Source organism: Hypanus sabinus, chromosome X1, assembly GCF_030144855.1.
Source record: "Hypanus sabinus isolate sHypSab1 chromosome X1, sHypSab1.hap1, whole genome shotgun sequence".
Lineage (NCBI taxonomy): Eukaryota > Metazoa > Chordata > Chondrichthyes > Myliobatiformes > Dasyatidae > Hypanus > Hypanus sabinus.
This window is the reverse complement of record NC_082738.1, coordinates 8,198,105-8,219,014: the sequence shown is the minus strand read 5'-3', so window position 1 is coordinate 8,219,014 and position 20,910 is coordinate 8,198,105. Positions and strand designations below refer to the sequence as shown.

At 43.7% G+C, this 20,910-nt stretch overlaps 1 protein-coding gene across 2 annotated transcripts in view; it reads right to left on the bottom strand.

The window, feature by feature from the left end:
• The window catches only part of itgb3b (integrin beta 3b), a 93,349-nt gene that overhangs the window by 55,204 nt on the left and 17,235 nt on the right, over window positions 1–20,910 (bottom strand). The window contains exons 2-4 of one of the 2 annotated variants that reach the window (XM_059955724.1): window positions 16,200–16,279; window positions 7,414–7,615; window positions 1,256–1,508 (exon numbers count right to left, since the gene is read on the bottom strand). In XM_059955724.1, the coding sequence (XP_059811707.1) occupies window positions 1,256–1,508; window positions 7,414–7,615; window positions 16,200–16,279 (535 nt within the window). The remainder of the gene's footprint in view (window positions 1–1,255; window positions 1,509–7,413; window positions 7,616–16,199; window positions 16,280–20,910) is intronic. The other variant, XM_059955725.1, reaches the window with a different exon arrangement.

Here is a 20,910-nt window from a genome sequence, read left to right as displayed (position 1 = left end):
CACCTTTATCCAGGGGTCTGTGGGAGGAGCCACAGGAGCAGTCAGCAGAGGGACATGTCCATGGTTTACCACACCCTCTCTCTCCTCAATTGTCTCTCTTGCTGTGTGTCTCTGTCTGTGTGTGTATGTGCCTTTCTGCCAGACTCTTAACGCGCATGTGTTTGTCTCTCTCGCCCATCTCTCCCTACCCCTTCTCTCTCTCCTCCCTTCACACATAGCCCACAATGCATTATGTAACCAACAAAGAATGCTTAATCAAACAGCCTCTCCCTCTCTCCCCTCCCTCTTTCCTTCCTTCTCCCCCCCTCTCTCTCCCCAGTCTCCCCCTCCTCCCCCTCCCTCCATCTCTCTTTCTGCTAGTGCAGTGGTTAAGTTCTTGGAGTAGCAGCCAAAGACTGGACTACTTGTCCAGGGACACAACTTCAAATCCCACCTGGGGAGAAGGGGAATTTTGTTCCTTCAGGTGGGGGGTGGGCCTCTGGGACTGGCAGAGGCAGAACCCTTCTCCACAGTCAAGATCTAAGACCTTGGTTGGGGAACTCTCTTTTGACTTACTACACATCTCATTAACATTTTAACAACTGAAGAATGCTTTCGTAAATCCTACAAGGGTGATTGATAAGTTCATGGCCTAAGGTAGAACGAGTCAATTTTAGAAAACATAGCACATTTATTTTTCAACATAGTCCCCCTCCTACATTTACACACTTAGTCCAGTGGTCGTGGAGCATACAGATCTTGGACCTCCAGAAAGTGTCCACAGCAGGGGTGATTGATAAGTTCGTGGCCCAAGGTGGAAGGAGATGAGTTATACAGCTCTTGTTACATGCATGTGCAGTTCAACTCTTTGAGTGATTATGCAGAAAGTTTGAAGATAATAACTCATCTCCTTCTACCTTAGGCTATGAACATCAATCACTCCTGATAAGCTATTAATTGATGAGTTATTAACTTCAAATTTTCTGCATAGTCACTCAAAGAGTTGAACTGCATTAGCATGTAACAAGAGCTGTATAACATCTCCTTCTACACTAGGCCACAAAATTATCAATCACCCCTGCTGTGGACACTTTCTGGAGGTCCAAGATCCGTATGCTCCACGACCACTGGACTAAGTGTGTAAATGTAGGAGGGGGACTATGTTGAAAAATAAATGTGCAATGTTTTCTAAAATTGACTCGTTCCACCGTAGGCCATGAACTTATCAATCACCCCTTGTAAGTTTGCATATAAAGGCTAGCTTTTCTTTCCTTACCTGAGACAAGGGTTTTTGATTTCCTCCTCTGATGTCATATGGATGTACGGTGACATGGGTTTGTCCACAAAAACACCAAAGCCAAGCTGCAGGTTGCTGGTCTTCTTGGCCATCTCTGCGGCCACCTCTGTGCCAAGTTTCTGGATGGTTTTCAAATCGTCCTTCTGGGAGTAAGAGACATCCATCAGGTAGTAGATGTCAACAGGATAGTCTTCGACCTGCCGTGCATACACGGTGAACGACTTGGATTCCCCTGCAAGAGGTGGCAAAGGAGAAAGCATTGTAAAACACTAGAGTCGCTATCCCCAACAAACTCCATCCAATACTGGGTCTAACTTGCAGATACTTTACAGATGGTTTGTAAAGTTCAAAATAAATTTATTATCAAACTAAGTATATGCCACCATACTCAATGCTGAGATTCATTTTCATGTGGGCATTCACAGTAACACAATAGAACCAATGAAAGACCACATCCATCAGGATAGACAAGCGGACAGCATGCAAAAGACACCAAACTGTGAAAACACAAGAAAAAAATAATAATAAATAAATAAGCACTAGGTATTGAGAACATGAGATGAAGAATCATTGAAAGTAAATCCAGAGGCTGTGGGAACAGTTCAGTGATGGGGTGAGTGAAGTTGAATATAGCTTCTGGTTCAAGAGCCTGATTGTTGAGGGGTAATAACTGTTCCTGAACCTGGTGGTCTGGGTCTTGAGGCTCCTGTACCTTCCTCCTGATGGCAGCAGCGAGAAGAGAGCGTGGGCTGGATGGTCAGAGAGTTACAGAGATTGAAGATTGTTTAATGTCATTTCCAGTACACAAGTGTAAAGGAGAATGAAATAATTATTACTCCGGATCTGGTGCAGCACAAAAAAAAACACAATAAAATAAAGAACATAATAATAAAAAACAATAAATACAGCTGATACATCGATTGTATATCCATAAAGTGATGTTTGGCACAGGATTGTCTGTACAGTGGCTATAATTCATTAGGAGTTTGAGATGAATTGGTATATCATCAAAGACTCTTGCAAGTTTCTACAGATGTACCGTGGAAAGCATTCAAACTGGCTGCATCACCGTCTGGTATGGAGGGGCCACTGCTCAAGATCGAAAACAAGCTGCAGAAAGTTGTAAACTCAGCCAGCTCCATTGTGGGCGCTGGCCTCCCCAGCATTAAGAACGTCTTCAAATGGTGACATCCATCATTAAGGACCCACATCACCCATTCAGATAGGTTGTGGTGGTAATGATAGAGAGACACTGTACAATCCAGAGTCCATACAGACCATAAACCACCCATTTACTTTAATTTATGTTAATCTGAGTTTTAAAAATTTCTCCACATCCCAATCTCCTCCCAGATTTTCCTAGACACTCGGGGACACGCTAGGAACAACTCACAAGTGGTCAATTGCATGTCTTTGCAATGTGAGAGGAAACCCATGTGGTCACAGGGAGAACAGGCAGCGCCTGAAGCCAGGATTGAACCAGGGCTTCTGGCACTGTAAATCAGCTCTTCAAATGGCTCTGTGCCACCAGACAGGATACAAATAGAGTAACAGAGTGGGCAACCATGTGGCAAGTAGATTACAAAGTAAAGAAGTGTGAGGTTATTCCTACAAATAAATTTCTTTCAATCAGTACCACTGACAAGGCCTGTTTATTTATATCTAGGAGTTTGTGCAACTTTTCTGTACATCAGTGGCTGCTAGCCCTTCAGAAGAGAGTTTCCTCTGGGTGCTCCAGTTTTCTCCCACGTCCTAAAAGACTCAAACAGATTCACAGATGAAGTGTCACCTCACCCGGAAGGACTGTTTTGTGGTCCTGAATGGAGGTAAGAGAGCAGGTAAATGGCCAGGTGTAGCATTTCTGTCACTTCTGGGGATAAGTGCTGGGAGGGAGATTAGTGGGGAGGGAAGAATGGTCAAAGGAATCACAGAAGGAGTGCTTCCTGTGGAAAGGGGACAGCAGGGGGGTGGTCAAGATGTGTTTGGTGCTAGGATCCATTGAAGATGGCAAAAGTTGCAGAGAATAATGTCTTTTGGATGTGGAGGCTCATGGGATGGTAGGTGAGGACAAGAGGAACTCTGTCACTGTAAAGGCGGTGGGAAGGTGGGGTGAGCCTGGATGTTTTGAAAACAGAGGAGATGCGGGTGAGGGCAGCATCAATGGTGGAGGAAGGGAAACCCCATAGCCGCTCTTCAAGAGTACAATGTGCTTCTATTTAGTTCTCTGGGTCTCAGGATTAGCTGCAGCATATCCTCACTGATTTGTATAAGCAAGATGAATTAAAAAAGCAGAAAATAGGAACAGGAACAGACCATCCTTGCCCCACACACCTGCCCCACAATTCATTTTGGTCAGTGCTGACCTGCTGGAGTAAAGGTTAATGCCTCAAAAATGGAAACAACTTGCCAACTTAACCCTGTCTTCACTTCTGCTGCCTGGAATGCTGCTTATTTAAGTATTATGGTAAGATTATGTGACATAGATCTAATTTGAGTTTTCAGTTTAGCTCTTTCCCACCATGTCTTTATAAAATTTGGATTGACAAATCAGATTGAAGGATCATTCGTTTGAAATGCAGTGATAGACATTTAAATGGATTCTCTTGGAGTACAGGCTAGATACATTCCAACAAGAAAGAAGAAACGTTTCCAGGCGGAAAACCCACATCTCTCGTTAACTGAAAAGATAAAGAAAAGGTTAAATCTAAAGAAAAAAACAATCGTGCAAAGATGGGTGGATGGTCTGAAACATGGATACATTTACAAAATGGCAAAGAATGACTAAAAGATTAATTATGGAGAAAAATTGGAGTACAAGATAAAACTAGTCTGAACTGTCAAAGCGGATTTCCAGAAGGCATTTGATAAAATGCCGTATCAAAGGTTACTGTGGAAAACGGAAGTTCACAGGGTAGAAAGTAACACTTTATCATGGACTGCCTAACAGGAAACAGAGCTGACATAAACGGTCTTCTTCCAGTTGGCAAGATGTCGTCACTGGAGTCACTTATATAAATTACCTGAATGGTGTCAAATTTGCTGAGTACACAATAGGTTGGAAAGCAAGTTGAGAAATGGATGTCAGGTGGCCACAAAGATACAAAGACAGGTTAAGTCACTGGGCAAAGATTTGGTAAATGGGGTATAATGTGAAATTGTCCATTTTGAAGGGAAATTGAACAGAGAAACATATCATCTTAATGATGAAACATTGTAGAATTCCGAGATGCTGAGGGTGTCTTAGTGCATGATTTGCTAAAGGGAAGTATGCAGCTACAGTAAGAAATTCAGAATGTTATTCATCACAAGGGGAATTGAATATTCATTTAGTTTTTGGCACATACACCAAGGTACAATGAAATTCCTTGCTCACATGAAGCTCACAGGATAAAAACACACAATGTAATCATAAATAGAGCAATGAGCACATAACAGCAGAATGGTGCACAGTGTGGTGGTGAAGACTGAGGCAGTGTAATAAGAATGCTAAAGCAGCAATAGTGAAAGAGGTAGCATTACGGGTCTGGGAATGTGGCAGCACTGCCAGGAAGAGGATATTAAAGAGGTGGTTGATTCAGAAGCCTAATAACAATACGGAAGAAGCTGCTCTTCTGAACTTACAAGGCCTTGTATCTTCTCCTAGAAGGCAGAAGAATACAAGTGGAAGGAGATAACGCTTCAGTTGTACAGGGCACTAGTGTGCTCATATCTGGACTGAATTTGCATCATTCTGTATTAAGGAAAGATGTTAATATATTGGTTACAGATCTGCGAGACTTAATGGACAAATTTGATGAGTTTTCTTCTGAGGAAAGATAGGATTGGCTGGGCTTGTATCTACTGCAACATACAAGATGCAGACGAGTCTTGACAGGGAGTTTGTAGAGAGGAGTATTCCTCATGTGGGACAACTTACTGTTTCAAAGTGAGGGTATTAATTTATTTCTTTTCCCAGAGGATGCTGACTCTTTATCATTCCCTTCCTCAGAGTTTTTGAATATTTTTAAGGCAGAGGTAGATAGATTGTTGACACTGACTCAGTTACTGTTCTATTGTGTTTTCATATATCCTGCTGGTACCTACAAGAGTTCCTCATGCCATGAATCACCTTATCACTTTATCATTTCCTGCCATAGTCACCTTATGTTCAGAAGTTACTTTGAACTTTAGATACTCCTGCATTTAGCGTCACTTTATGTATGTGCAAGCAGTCTTGTATACAAGCTAATCTTATGTAGGACCACACAGCAGTTACTTGTTGTGAACTACATATACCTGTCTGGACACGCCCCCCCCCCCCCCCACTCGCTGACTGCTCCTGTGGCTCCTCCCACAGACCCCTGGATAAAGGTGATCGAGGCCTGAGCCCTGCCTCTCAGTCTCCAGGATGTAGTATGGTGGTCAATTGCTGCTTGTTCCTTCTTCCAGTCAATAAAAGCCAATATCTCACCTCACGTCTCAGAGAGAGTTATTGATGGTGCATCACTTGTACAATATGTTTATAAGATTGCTCATGTATATTCATCTATTGTGCTTTAACTTATTGTGTTTTTTTTTGCTGCATCTGATCTGGAGTAACAGTCATTCCAATCACCGTCAACTTGTGTACTGACAATAAACAATCCTGAATTTTGAATCTCAGAATAAGAGAGTCCTAATGCTACTCCTAAGTGTTAGGGCACAAACGTCAGACTGATCTGCAGTACTGGGAGTGGGTTACACTGCAGAAATTGCCACGGTTTGTGTAAGAAGCTAAACGGTAGTCTTAGCCAATTATTTTATTCCACTATTTCCAAGAAAATTGGGAGAATCAGTTTCCTAGCCAATATTTATTTATCTTTTAAACAACAGATAGCTTGGTAATTTTGTGTTGTAATGATGCCTGCAGTTGGATATAATGTGCCTTAGGATGTCAAGATCATGAGAAGTGCCAGCTTTTCTTTTTCGGTGTGCATTGCTCCTGAAGTGCACCTTCCATCTCTGTTGGTCTTGTGGCAACAAGTGCTGATGCTGTTGTTTGGGGACAGTTGACAGACTGTATACAGGAAGGCTAAAAGAAATATACAGATCCTACTCTGGTGTCAGTCAGCCTCTGTGATTAGTGCTGTGCCCCCCATACTCAGTGGTCCTGTGTGCTCCCTTTGTCACCACCTGGGTTTCTCCAGAGAACCACAGTTTCATCCCATGCCCTAAAGACATGCAGATTTTTAGGTTAGTTGGCAACTGTAAATCACCCGAGTATTCTTGTGTGTCAGAGGAATGGGGGGGGGGGGGCGGGGGAAAGAGGGCACATTGATGAGCACTTGAGAGAGAATGGGTCACAGAGAAGTAAAGTGAGAGAACAGGATTGATGATAACACTATAAGCTTGAACAATGAATAGACCCATTCAATGTTGGTAGAAACTGGGGCAATTCTTTTTTGTTTTTTTTTAAAGAACACAGTGGTGCATTCCTGGAATCCACTGCTGGGTAAGAGGAGGAGGCAAGTATGATAGAGATGTTTCATCAGTTCTTATTGGCACATGAACATGCAGAGAATGGGCAGATATGGACCACATGTGGGCAGAAGGAATGAGTGTAATTAGGATTAATTAGCTTAATTAGTTGGGCATAACATCACAGACCAAAGGACCTTTCCATGGTTGTCTGTGATATGATGCACAAGAAGCAGAGGAAGAAACCGGTTTTTGTTGATTGAATTAACATAAACAATATTATTTACTTTTATTTAGAGATACAGTGTGGAAAAAGCCCTTCCGGCCCAATGAGCTGCATCACCCAGCAACCCAACTATTTAACCCTCGCCTAATCACGGGGCAATTTACAATGACCAATTCACCTACCAACTGGTAGGTCTTTGATCTGTTTGAGGGAACCACAGCACCTAGAGGAAACCCATGTGGTCACGGGAAGGACGCACAAATTCCTTAGAGACGGCACTGGAATTGAACTCCAAACTCCGACGCCCTGAGCTGCAATAGCACGCACGAACTGTGGTGCCATTATTAATGACTACATAATGAAATTCAGTTCCATTTCTTTACAAGTTGCTCAGTTGTGTACGGGGCACTGGAGGCGAGTGACTGAGGAGAAGCAGTGAGAGGAAGCCAGAGAAATCAGAGGCCATGTTCCATACCTCGGCGTAGGTTGAGGGCAATCTTTTGAGGAGTGAATTGCACAGTTTTATCTGGTTTATCACTCGAGCCTTTCTCACTCAGAGGTACATTCTGAAGAATTTTGAAAGAGCCTTGTGGAAATTCTGTAGCATTCTCTCTGCAACCTTTTTGAATTAAGTTCTTCTTCAGGTCACATCGTGAAGCACTGCTTCCTCCAAAATCCTGAAACAAAAGACAATACACCCATTTATTTGATTAAGAATATAACCTCTGAAGTAGACAGGATTAAAAACATCTTTAGAATAGTGGAAGATCACCATCCGATCCCTGCCACCTTCTCACAGGAGGTACAAAAACCAGAAGTCCCACACTATCAAGTTTAAGAACAGCTACTTTCCTTCCACGCTTTTGGTTCCTGAACCAGCCACCACAATCCTAATCACTACAGTTTAGCAACACTATGATCATTTTGAATGAAAATGGACATTTTTTTTGTTTTAAGCGTGTGCTTTCTTGTAAAATTCTTTTTAACTTGTGTATAATTTATGATTTTTATTGCAAATACTGCTGATATGTGCCTGTGATGCTGTTGCAAGTGAGTTTTTCATTGCTCCTGTGTACTTGAGTCTATGACACTGGACTTCCATCCTCAAATGGGACATTATACTGGTTCACCAGAAGGACCCATTATAACAGGCTCCAGCATAACACCCCTTCAGTCTGAGAAACCATAAACATCATTTAGAGTGGTGGAACCATTATTTAATGATATGTAGGATAGAGAGTCGTTATTAAGACTCCAGAATAACTCAGCAATCACTAGTATGCCTTTGGGATGGTTGAACAATCATTGATTATGGCCTGTGCCTTCAACATCTCTTCAAACCAGGCATCCTTTAAGATCTCCTAAAACAACAATTTCTTCTCTCTCTTAATTAAACTGACTTTTCTTGTGAAAGTAGGTATAGCAAATACAGCTGTGAAAAATTTTGCATAAGTCTTGAGCTAAATCATTGCTCTTCGTCAATGAAATGCCCAGCCAGTTGAAAGATTTTGACTTGCACTTCACTGGATATTTTACATTGTCACAGAAATGCAGATCTCTTGCTTGGAAGCCATCAGCCATTGTTGGTTCTGTCAGCTTTTACGAATGAAATAGGGTGGAATTTTGGAACTTATCAGAAAGAAAAAAAGCCCCAACCTCTGCTCAGCATTTCACCCACCTCAGAACAACTGCATTGTGTGATTGCCCTGAGCACTGAACCAGTGGGTTGTGTGTTTAAGCCTGTGCTGGTATCAATGTTGTTGGAGAGGAGTGTGCATCCACCGGAAATGAATGTGTGCGTGTTGAGTGGGGTAGATCTTCGTACTCTGGATGAATTGTTAATTCGACTTTTGAGTACTGTTAAAGTTGTTGGCAAAGTTACTATTGCAGGGTGGAGGTTTGATAAAATGGAGGGCACAGTCCAGACTAGCGCTGACATAACGGCAGTGGAACTGCCCGCTAATATCGTTGCCCCTGGTGAGGCGGGGCCATGGCCTGTCCGGACTGTCAGGGAGGAGGGGGGTGTAGCGGAGTGGGCCAAGTCACAAGTCGAGTTTACCCTAGCTGGGGGTGGAGACTTCAAAGACAGGGTTCCATTGTTTCTGAGGAGTGGTCAGATTTGGACTGTCTAATTAGTTCCCGTCCCCAGTGAAGAGTGAGGGTTCTGAGTTGGCACCAGCTCTTACCTCCCCGGCGAACAAATGGCCCAGTGCACAGGCCGAGGGTCCCCGCCAGAAGCTAAGAATTTTCTCTGGAATAACGCCCACCCCCCGGGGGGGGGGGGGGGAAGAGAGGTATGAGACTTGGGCAGAGCAGACCTCTCAGTTGTCAGATGAGTGGCAGTGCTCTAATGACAGAGTTTGAGGGGGCTGACCGGTGACGTAGTGAGAGCTGTGAAAACTCGATATCCCCAAGCCAACACTGCCGATCACCTGAGAGCATTGGAGAACGCATTTGGCATGACAGGGAGCCCAATGGGGCTCATGACGGGGTTTCAGAACATGTGTCAGGGGAAAGGGGAGAAGCTTCCTGCTTACATTTTTCAACTAGAGAGGCAACTAAATTGCTTGTGGCACAGAGGGGCCATTCAGGCGGCTGAGGTGAATCAGCTAAGAGTGGACCAGATAGTCAAGGGCGCCCAGTCCCAGGGCCTGATCGCTTGGAGTCTCCAACAGTCCCGTAAGACACGACCCCCTCCCTCTTTTGTTGAGCTAATCAGAGAAGTACGGGAGGAGGAGAACACGTTGGGAAACTTAGAGGAGACCCAGTGAGGGAACGGCCTGGTGTCTCTGGGGGAAACACGTTCCCAGAAGCATACCAAGGAACCTCCAAAAGTGAAAGGCCCAATTCCTGAAGGCTTAGTGGGTTCATGTTCCAATGTGTTGCTACAGATAGATATTTATGCTAAGGCCATACTCGACGCCAGGTCGCAGGTCATGTTGCTGTACTGTTCGTTTTACAACTGGTATCTGAAGCATTTACCCTTGATGCCACTCAGCGCAGTAGAGATCTGGGGTCTCAGTGCTGGTGATTATCTTACGACGGTTATTTGTCAGTGAAGTTGGGGTTCTCAGAGGCCGATATGGGAGTGTCTGGAGTCCTTGTTACATTGGTGCTGGTTTGTCCAGACCCTGTTGTGAAGGGCAGCGTTTCAATTCTGGGGGGGGGGGGGAACCAACACCCCTCTTGTGAAGAGGCTCATGGGTACCTGCAAGGAGAAGGCTGGCAAGAGCTTTCTGGGAACATTGTCCGTGCACCTGGGCTTCAAGCTGCTTTTGAGGACGTGCGTGGCTGCATTGGGCCGGATACTGAACTTAGGCGAGGGACTGTGTGGTTCACCCAGTCGAAGCCAATCATGTTACGGCCCGAGGAAGTAGTGAGAGTGATGGGGTCTCCCAAATTTCCCAGAGTGCCTGAGGGAGAAGCCCTCTTAGCGGACGCTCCAGAAGACCACAAGGGGGAGTTGGGATTTCCTGCTGGGGTACTGGTGAGGCCCGAATTGCAGAAGCCCTCGGTTTTACAGGTGAGCAGGATGGCAGTAATTGTCAGAAACACTACAAAGAGGGGGGTCACCTTCAAGCAGGGGATGCCCCTGGTGCATCTGTTCCTGGTGACGGTAATGTCGAGTGTCCGTGTGAGACAAGCTGGGGAGAAACTATTGGAAAAAGGGAGAAAGTTGACCGCTGAGGCATTCAACTCCGGAGACTCCCCGGTTCCTGCGGGTTGGAAGAGGAGGTTGATAGAGAAGATGTTGAATCTGGAAGGTGTCTTTTCCACTGATGGGTTTGATGTGGGCTGTTCCAAGAGCACGTGTCACACTATCCGGGTGACTGAGGATACCCCGTTCAGAGGAAGGTTGCGGCGACTGGCCCCTACAGAGGTGGAGGACATTTGGCGACATTTGTGCAAGTTGAACGAAGCTGGGATCATCACCGAGTCACGAAGCCCCTTTGTGTCCCCAATAGTAAAGGCCATGAGGAAGAACGGGAAGGTACGGATGTGTGTGGACTATAGGACTTTGAACAAGCGCACCGTCCCTGACCAGTATGATACGCTGGCCTGTCTGAGTAGTGTGAAGTGGTTCAGTGTGCTGGAGTTGAGGAGTGGATATTACCAGATCCCCATGAGAGAGGCTGACAAAGAGAAAATGGCATTTACATGTACACTGTGATTCTTCAAATTCGAAAGGATGCCCCAGGGGATATCTGGAGCCCCTGCAACCCTCCAGCGGGTCATGGAGAAGATGGTGGGGGATATGAATTTGCTTGAGATATCGGTGAATCTGAACGACCTCATAGTGTTTGGGTCCACCTTGGAAGAACAAGAAGCGAGGCTACTGAAGGGATAAAATTTAAAATTTGAAGGGATAAAACTTTGTCTGGACAAGTGCCAGTTCTGCAAAACGTTTGTTAGCTATGTTGGGCACATAGTCCCATGAGATGCAGTAGCTACAGAGGGGAACAGAATGTGGCCCCTACTGCTTTTGGGGAGCTATGTTACTGCCTTTTACACCTGGATCGGACTTTGTGTTTTGCAGGAAGAGTTGGCAAATTATTTCAATGTTATGAGGACATGATTAAATTTGGTGGGGGGAAGAGTGTAATGCGCTGTAAGGTTTCACTGCTAATGTAATGGTTTCCCTGTAGCAGCAATGTTTGGGTCATGACTAGAGCTAATGGGGCTTTGGAATATGTATCATCCAATGAGAGGCATGTTGTTACTTTCTTGTGGGTCTGAGAGAAGTGTTTTGCAGTTTTTTGTCTGCAAGGGATGAAGAGAGAAGACGTGAGTGGAGAAAGTTGGTAGACCACAGTATGGAGAGGACTTAGAGTGAGGGTTTGGGAGTCGACGACCCTTGTTGGAGGTTGATGGGGAAGGAATGGATGGAAAATCGTGAACTCCAATGTACACAATGGACTGTTTCATTAAAATGGGCCCTTTTTCTTTTTGTCTTCTTTACTAACCCAGATTAAGAATTATAATGCTAAATCATTTAATTGCATATGGTGTACTGATATTTTGTGGTATGGATTTCTAGCTGGGCAACATATCACGTAGCATCCACATAAAAGTTTGGCTGGGCCGGAAGCAGTCTCCCCTTAGACAAACGCATGTGGGCCAAACCAGAGGGTTACATAATTAATTTCATTGCATCCTTGTGTGTGTGACAATAAAATTATCTAAAATGAATGCATAATATGTATTTCAAAGCAATGTGAATAAAAGGAGAAGATACTGGCAAAGTCAACGGCTCAGACTATACCTGAGGAAAGTGAAACAGAATTAATATTTCAAATTAAGCTGGAAAAGCGAAAACACAAGCAAGATACTGAAGAGTATAGATCACAGAATGTTCGTGATAGTGTGGAGCTCAAGAATGTCCAAGGGAGGCAGCGCAATTTCCTGGCAACCTAGGACAGAAAATTAATCTTTGTAAGTCACAGCTGACCTGTCTGAAGGAATGGAAGATTAATGAGGTAACTGTGAGATACCAGACACAGTGTTGCAGATCAGTTAGCATCTGTGGAGAGATTACATGAAAATGCAATTAACGTAGAATTATTTTTAATGAGTGACTGATGAGCAGCATGGAATCTGTGGGCTGAAGGGCCTGTTATTATTTGGTTTGTCTAGAAATATTGGGTTATTGCTAGCAGTGGATAATCTGACATCAGAACTGACTGCTACTGATACAGTCTGGAAAGTAGCACCCTCACAGTAGATACTCTGTTAGCTTTACGGCCGGAGGTCCAAGGTAGGATGCTTTTTTTGGTCACTATTGGTGACTCATGGACAAAGCAGCGTGATCACTACCTAACCAGCCTCACTAACCTACAGAATCTGGTCTCACCTTAATATAGATATTCCCTCTGCCCTATCCTCCCTATCCACCACTCTCCTGCACTATTTCTGACCCCCTTACACACCAGGAGTTCATTCAACAGCATTCAGAGAGTCACTGCAGTGTTTGCTTCACCAAATCCACTCAGGTTTAGTATGCAATCATCAAAGCCAGATTTGTTTCTGTTTTAAAACTGTGAACGTCTATTCCCATAGGTCATCAATAAATATTTATTACTGCCCATTGGTTGCTGGAACAGCTTGAAATTCCATGATAACTATTTTACACTAATCCTTCATTGAGATAAATAACCAGCTCCAAAATTTATAACCTTTCCACATTGCTTCAACACTCCTTAAATAAATTAACCTAACTCTGCCATTGCTTTGTTTGGGCATGCACGGATATTTCACCAGACGATCTTCAAGCATGTGTATTGAATCTGCTAGGATTTTTAGAAAAATGTTCTCTGATGTTGCTGGAAAGGTACTGATTTGTTATTCATATCTATGTGCCCTTGAGAATGTTGTCAGGGCAGGGTAGGGATGGGTTCCTTCTTGGACTATATATAGTCTGTGAGGTAAAGCTATGTGCTCTAAGTGAGGACTTTAACCCACTGATTATAAAAGGAGGCTGAAGGCATGGCTTTAATAGAAAACAAGCACAAACAGATAAATTCTTCAGAGAGATTGTTTGAAATAACAACAGTACAACAGCTTTCTGTCTGTGAAACCTTCGCCAGCAGAAAACTAAAAATACTGGAGTTCAGGCAAATTAGTGTCAATTACTTAATATCTTTTCCATTTGCCTTACTCTGCCTTTATTTCAGCTTGGACAATGACTCCCATTCACTCCATAGTGTACTGGTTAGGCACAGGAGTACATTCAGCCAGAGACTCATTCCACCGAGATGTAACACTGAGCGTCATAGGAAGTCATTCCTGCCTGTGGCCATCAAACTTTACAATTCCTCCCTCAGAGTGTCAGACACCCTGAGCCAATAGGCTGGTCCTGGACTTATTTCCACTTGGCATGATTAACTTACTTTTATTTAATTATTTGTGGTTTTATATTGCTATATTTCTTCACTACTCTTGGTTGGTGTGGCTGTAATGAAACCCAATTTCCCTCGGGATCAATAAAGTATGTCTGTCTGTCTAATTGATAGGTACTCTAGCTTATATGCATGATACACTGAATAGGTAATGGATTCTGGTTAATTGGACCATCGGTTTATTTGGACAGCATTTATTTGGGACAACTCTTAAAGAACAAAAACTAATCAAGAAAATAGCTGGGAATCCTTTCATTTATTTTGGACTCTATGCCGCTTAATTGGGGCAGGAGACTCTTGCTGAACAGTTTCTAACTAGTGTTAATCACATGCGCTTGCCTGGCTATTAGACACTACACAGTGCTTAGAGTGAACAGTTTTTAAATAGCATCAGTTGTGTGTGTTTGTGTTCAAAAAAGCAGTGCTAGTTGTCGAGAAATGAGCAGTCAGACAACTCAGAACTGTTTTGCTCACCGCGGTTTCAAGCGTTCAGGCTTGGAGATGCCAGAAACAGCCAAGAGTAAAAATGAAACATATTTTCAACAAGTTAGGACCTATGAAGAATTTGAAGGTATGGACAATCATCTTGAACATTATGATGAAAATGAAGATGAGGAGGATGCAGTCGTCGACAGCCAATATCTGCACTTGGTGTCTGCGCTGATTCTGATGATATACAGTCAAAACAACACAATGCAGATGAATTCAGTCAATAACTATTAGGAACTACTACACAGTTTTATTGTACTGTTGTACTATTGGCAGTGTTCTAATTTTTTTTGGATTTCATTGAAATACATAATTTGTTACTCAGTTTGTCCTTTTTGTTTTATACACCATTTTAACTATTTCCGTGAAGCTTTGGCTAATTGGACCATAATGTACTGGTCCCGATGTGTCCCAAGTAACTGGAATCCATTGTAGTACACATCTACATTCTACAACAGTAAAGTCTTTATTGATGGGTGAGACATGAAAGTATTCTGGACAACCCAATATTATCTGCATATTTGTGACTCTGCCTGAAGATCTTCAGCAAACACCTTAGTGTGAAGGTCTCATTATCCCTTTGTTATCTGCACAGGTGACCCCTGGGTTTGTGATAATAGCAATCGGTGAACAATTCTAATGTCACTCTCTCCTCCCTTCAGCCCAGCTCCCGTTCACTGCCTTCAACTGGTGTGTGGATGGAACACAAGTCATGCACTGAGCTTGCAACTCTGCATCATGGCTGCTGGTTCTGTTGGCCTGATTCTAGTACGGTATTCCCCAGTCTCCATCTCACTCTTATCCAGCATTAGTGTCCTTTTCATTCCACTCACCTACACCTCATCAGTCTGATTAATCCTCAGTAAACTGTGTTTGCCACCTGTCAGCCTAATTTCCTTTTCCCTTTTCATCACAAATCCCTGAAGTATGGAGGTACAAGTGTGTGATAACCAGATAATTATTTTAAACACATGTGTCCTGAGGGTTTGTGATTTTTTTGCTTAGATTATCCGAGCTCTTCATCTACTTTAAACATACATTTAGATGCCTGTGGGAGGCAGAAACCTGGACCAGATTTAACTAATCTGAAATGAAAAAGCCTGGAAAATTCTTCTCAGCCCACTTAAGCAATCAAAACTAATCCAGAAGATCAGCCTGCATCACAGGCACATATGGGTATTGTCTGGCCTTGGCAAAGGTAGGTGCACTTACTCACACCACAAATTCTAGATCCAACTGGATCAACCTTGGTGCCAATTCCTTTACACACAGTGTGGGGAAGTCATTCAGTTTGAATTCTTATATCAGTGGATTAATCAGTATTTGTGGTGGAACAATCATTAACACCCTTTTGCAATGAAACAGAAAATGTTAGCAATATTCACTCAAGTAACACACACAAAATGCTGGTGGAACTCAGCATCTATGGAAATGAATGAACAGTCAATGTTTCGGTTTCATAAGGGCAGAAACGTTATCTGTTATTCCCCTCCATGGACGCTGCCTGACTTTCTGAGTTCCATCAGCATTTTGTGTGTGTTCTGGCAGCCGCAGTGCCTCTGGAGCAGTATCACTGGAAAGAGAAACAGTTAACATTTTCAGGTTGAACTCTGTTTACTCTCTTTCCACAGTTGCTGTCTGACTTGCTGAGTGTTACCAACATTTTCTACTTTTGTTTCCCCTGTGGCATTTTGGTTTTCATTCCTGGATTTGTCATTGTTAGTGACTGCACCTACAGCAGGGGTTCCCAACCTGGAATCCATGGACCCCTTGGTTAATGGAGGGACCCATGATATAAAAAGGGTTGGGAACCCCTGTCCCACAGCTTAATGAAGAGGGAAACTAAGCAAAGTTACTACAATTTCCTTGGTCTTACCTCCTGTGAACACCAGGCACAGTATGGCTCTATTTCCAGACACTTTGCGCATGTTGATGCTCCTTTGCACTTATTGCTCCCTGAGGAAAGGACAAAAAACTTTCACAGATATACACTGTACACACACACACACACACACACACACACACACACACACACACACACGTGCGCACACACACATTATATGCATAGAATTACTGTAAATCCCTTCCTTTGAACTTATCCTAGGAAGAAGATGTACCAGCTCTCCAACTCTCACTGGCTAGAAAACCTGTAGCATAGCGATTAGTGCAACACCATTACACTTCGGGGCATCAGGGTTCTGAGTTCAATTCCGACATCCTCAACAAAGAGTCTGAATGTCTTCTCCGTGGAGTGCATGGGTTTCCTCCAGGTGCTCTGGTTTCCTCCCACAGTTTGAGGATGTACTGTTAGTAGGCTAATTATTTTTGTAGATTGTTCCATGATTAGGCTAGGTTTAAACTAGGGGTTGCTAGGCAGTGTGGCTCAAGGGGCTGGAAAGGCCTATTCCCCGCTGTATTTCAATAAATAAAGAAACAAGCAAACAAATAAAATGAAGTGTCAACCAAGGAAGTCCTAGATGCCAACTGATGTGTGTAGTGCTGTCTGTTGACTGTATACAAGGCCTAACCCTTGACTACTGCCCCAACCTACAGAGTCTGAACCCTGACCCACCTGCTCCACCGGGTACAACCCCTGAAGGCTGCTACAAGGTGCAAACCTCTAATCATCTGACAGCCCTCTGCCCAATGACTGATCTGAACTACCACTATCACCAATCTTCATAATCCAACAGCTAAACCAAGCCCACCCAGGCTTCCAACCACAAGATCCTCAGCCCCAATGTGAGAGTGGGGACATCTGAGAAGCGCTTGAAGCCTTGGGGATTGCTGAAGCTCTCAATGGTTCACTCATGACCAGAGCAGTCACGGGCCACCACAAAGGCTCCAGTGCACACATGTAGTACCACCTCTAGTCTAAAACTGTCCACACTTCTCAAAGCAGCCAGAATCAAAGATCCCACCAATCCTGGACATTCTCTCTTCAACCCATTTCCATCGGAGGAAGATAAAGGAGAGAAAAGATGAAATATTAAGGTAAACTAGCCAATAATATCAAAGGGGATACTAAACGTTTTTTCAAATATATGAAGACTAAAAGAGAGGCAAGGGTGAATATTGGACAGCTGGAGAATGACACAGGAGAGGTAGTAATGGAGATAAAGAAATAATGGACTAAGTAAGTATTTTGCGTCAGTTTTCACTATGGAAGACACTAGCCAAATGCAAGAAATTTGAGAGTATCAGGGGGCAAAAGTGAGTGTGGTTGCTATTACTAAGGAGAAGGTGCTTGGGAAGCTGGAAGGTCTGAAGGTAGACAAGTTACCTGGACTAGTTGGACTACACCCCAGGGTTCTGAAAAAGGTAGCAGAAGAATGGTAATGATCTTTCAAGAATCAACAGATTCTGGAATGGCTGAGGAAGATGAAAATTGCAAATGTCACTCCACCCTTTAAGAAGGAACGGAGGCAAGAGAAAGGAAAATATAGGCCAGTTAGCCTGACTTCGGTGTGGGAAGATGTTAGAGCTAATTGCTAAGTAAGAGGATTCAGGGTACTTGGAAGCACTTGACAAAGAGGCCAAAATGAGCATGGGAAAACTTGCCTGACAATTCTGTTGGAATTCTTTAAGGAAATGGCAAGCAGCATGGACAAAGGAGATGCTGTGGATGTGCTGTACTTGGATTTTCAGAAAGCCTTTGACAAGGTGCCACACATGAGGCTGCTTAGCAAGGTAAGAGCCCATGGAGGTGCAAAGGGATTTAGGAGTCACTGTGCAGGGTTACCTAAAGGTTAATTTTCAAGTTGAGTCAGTGATGAGGAAGGCAAGTGCAATGTTATCATTTATTTTGAGAGGGAAAGAAGGAGGAGGAGCTTAGGAGAGACAATGTCACCTAACAGTGACTCCTTTGCTTGCATCTTCAGAAACAGCTCTATTTCCATCTTTAGTATCTCTATTTTTCCCTTTCAGGGTTCTTTTGAAGACCCTGACCTGGAGTTACACACTGACTTTGGTTCTTTGTGGGAATGGGACCCACTCTTGGAGTCTCACGACTGGCCATTATTCGACGTGCCAAGGATGCAGTCTAGATTAGCTCGCCTTGGAGTCCTGGGATCTCATGGCTCTGGAGACAGTTGGACCGAAGGTCAGTGTCTCTGCAAGAGTCCGGTGTGTCGTGGGAAACGGAAAATCAAAAGCAGTGAGCTGGCTGTTGGCTGTGTGCCCAGAGACCCGAGTTCTTTGGGCACAGAGCTTGGAAAAAGTGACACAATGGACTTTTAACACCGTAAGTCAGCGAGTTGTTTGTTATGTCTCCCCTCAGACTGTGAAACAGAGTCACCTCTTTTTCCCTTATTAGGGCGAGAGAGAGCCTGTGGTATGTCAAATTACTTGGTGAACGAGTCGTCTTACTGGAAGTCTGTGTCTTTATTGATGCTTTGCTGCACTCTTGAGTGCTCGGTGGGTGGGGGTGCCAATCTTTTTTTGCCGGTGGGGGGAGGGGGGAGCTGCTGCTTATGCGTGGGAGGGGGAGTTGGGGGGCTTTGGGGTTCCAGCATTTAACTGTCATTCATTCTTTGGGGCACTCCTCCATTTTTGTGGATGGTTGCAAAGAAAAAGAATTTCAGAATGCATCTTGTATACATTTCTCTAACATTAAATGTACCTTTGAAACCATTGAATATAATGGCAAGGATATAATGCTAAGGGTTTATAAGGCACTGGTCACACTGCACATGGAGTATTATGAGTAATTTTGGGCCCTTTATCTAAGAAAAGACGTGCCTGCATTGGAGAAGGTCAGGAGGAGGTCCATGAGAATGATTTCTGGAATGAAAGGGTTAATGTATGAGGACCATTTGATTGCTCGGAGCTTGTATTAACTGAAGTTTAGAAGAATGAGGGAGGAGCTCATTGGAATCTATTGAATATTGAAAGGCTGTGATGGAGTGGACATGGAGAGGATGTTTCCGAAAGTGGGTGAGTCTAGGACCACAGGGTACAGCCTTAGAATAGAGGGACATCCTTTTAGAACAGAGAACAAGAAATGACTTAGCCAGAGGGCGGTGAATCTATGGAATTCATTGCCACGGATGGCTGTGGAGACCAAGTCATTGGGTGTATTTAAGGCGGAAGTTGATAGGTTCCTGATTGGTCAGGGTATCAAAGGTTATGTGAAGAAGGCAGGAGAATGGGGTTGGGAGTGATAGTGAAGCAGCCGTGATGGAATGGTAGAGCAGACTCAATGGGCCGAGTGGCCTGAGTCTGCTCCTACGTCTTATGGTGTGAGATACATATGTAATCACAAGGAAGTGTGCTAGTGTTTTCAAGATAAGGAAGTTCAACTTGTCACTCAGCACTTTTAAACCTTAATGGATGTGCTGTTGAAAGTATCCTGAATGGTTGTATTGTGGTTGGTACAACAATTTGAATGTGCAGGAATGTATGAAGTTGCAGTCAATAATAGACTTAGTCTAACATACTGGGTCGCAGGAGATGTGAGGCAGCTGTGCCTGCTGCCCCCTTTGTATCCCCAATCCTTCCTGCTGATGATGGGCAGGAGAAGCTGGGGCACTCCTCTAGACTCCATGTCTCTGGTGGCTTCGGTACTGGCAGACTATCGCCATGTGGCACAGGTCTCGTGGCTGAAGGGAGATTGGGGTATTCAATGGATTTCTTGTTTTTAGCAGAGAAACCAGACACACAGATCAGATGGAAGTAGCAGTCTGTCACATGACCCTTCTGCTCTCACCATATCACCGGGACAGTGAATAGCATGGACTTCCGAGTACCCCTGAGCCAAGCTCTAACATCAACAGTGCCTATTGCGCAGCAAATATGAATAGCCCAGGCTTTGTCTTGTCACCAATTTTACAGCCAAATTAGAGCTCATAGACTTTCTTAATAAGAGAAGTTGCGCTCCATCCTTGAGATTTAAGCATACACTCGCCACAAATATAACAGAGAGTGTCGCGGCTGTTGCAAAATTGGCAAGTCACTTTGCTGCTGAAAATACAATTACTTTATTATAAAGAGTACACACAGTACGCAATGCGCGTAGAGCATGCGCAATAATCACAAACCAATATTCATGTAAGCGCAATGGAACGATGTATGTGTGATACTTTTACAGTATTTTTAAAACCTATCCTGCCGTGCAGCATCCGCCGAAGCAAAGCATACCCAGGGAAGCCTGGACAAGATAGAAAACTTTTCAGTTTACATTGTGGGCAACATTTTAATTGACTAATTATAAATTGAAATAACAAGTATCGGCAATTTTTAAAAAATATTGCATGATAGGGAAATTTCATGGTGATTTTCATGATCAGCAGCCCAAAATACATTAGATACACCCAAAAGTATTCAGGAAGCAAAATCTTTGTTGTCCAGTGTAATTATCCAATTGAACATCATTGGGTGGCCTGGCCCTCCCTGTCAACAACACTCACAAATCATGTAAGAAGCAATGAGGCTAACAGAGTGACTGAACCAGAAATTGTTCTTCCCAGGTACCAAAAACTGTCTAGAGGTAGAGCTCTCTGACTAGGGGAGATAAGAAGATATTGTATTTGCAGCAACAAACAAGATGCCAGAGGAACTCAGCAGGTCATTAATTCATACAACATGAA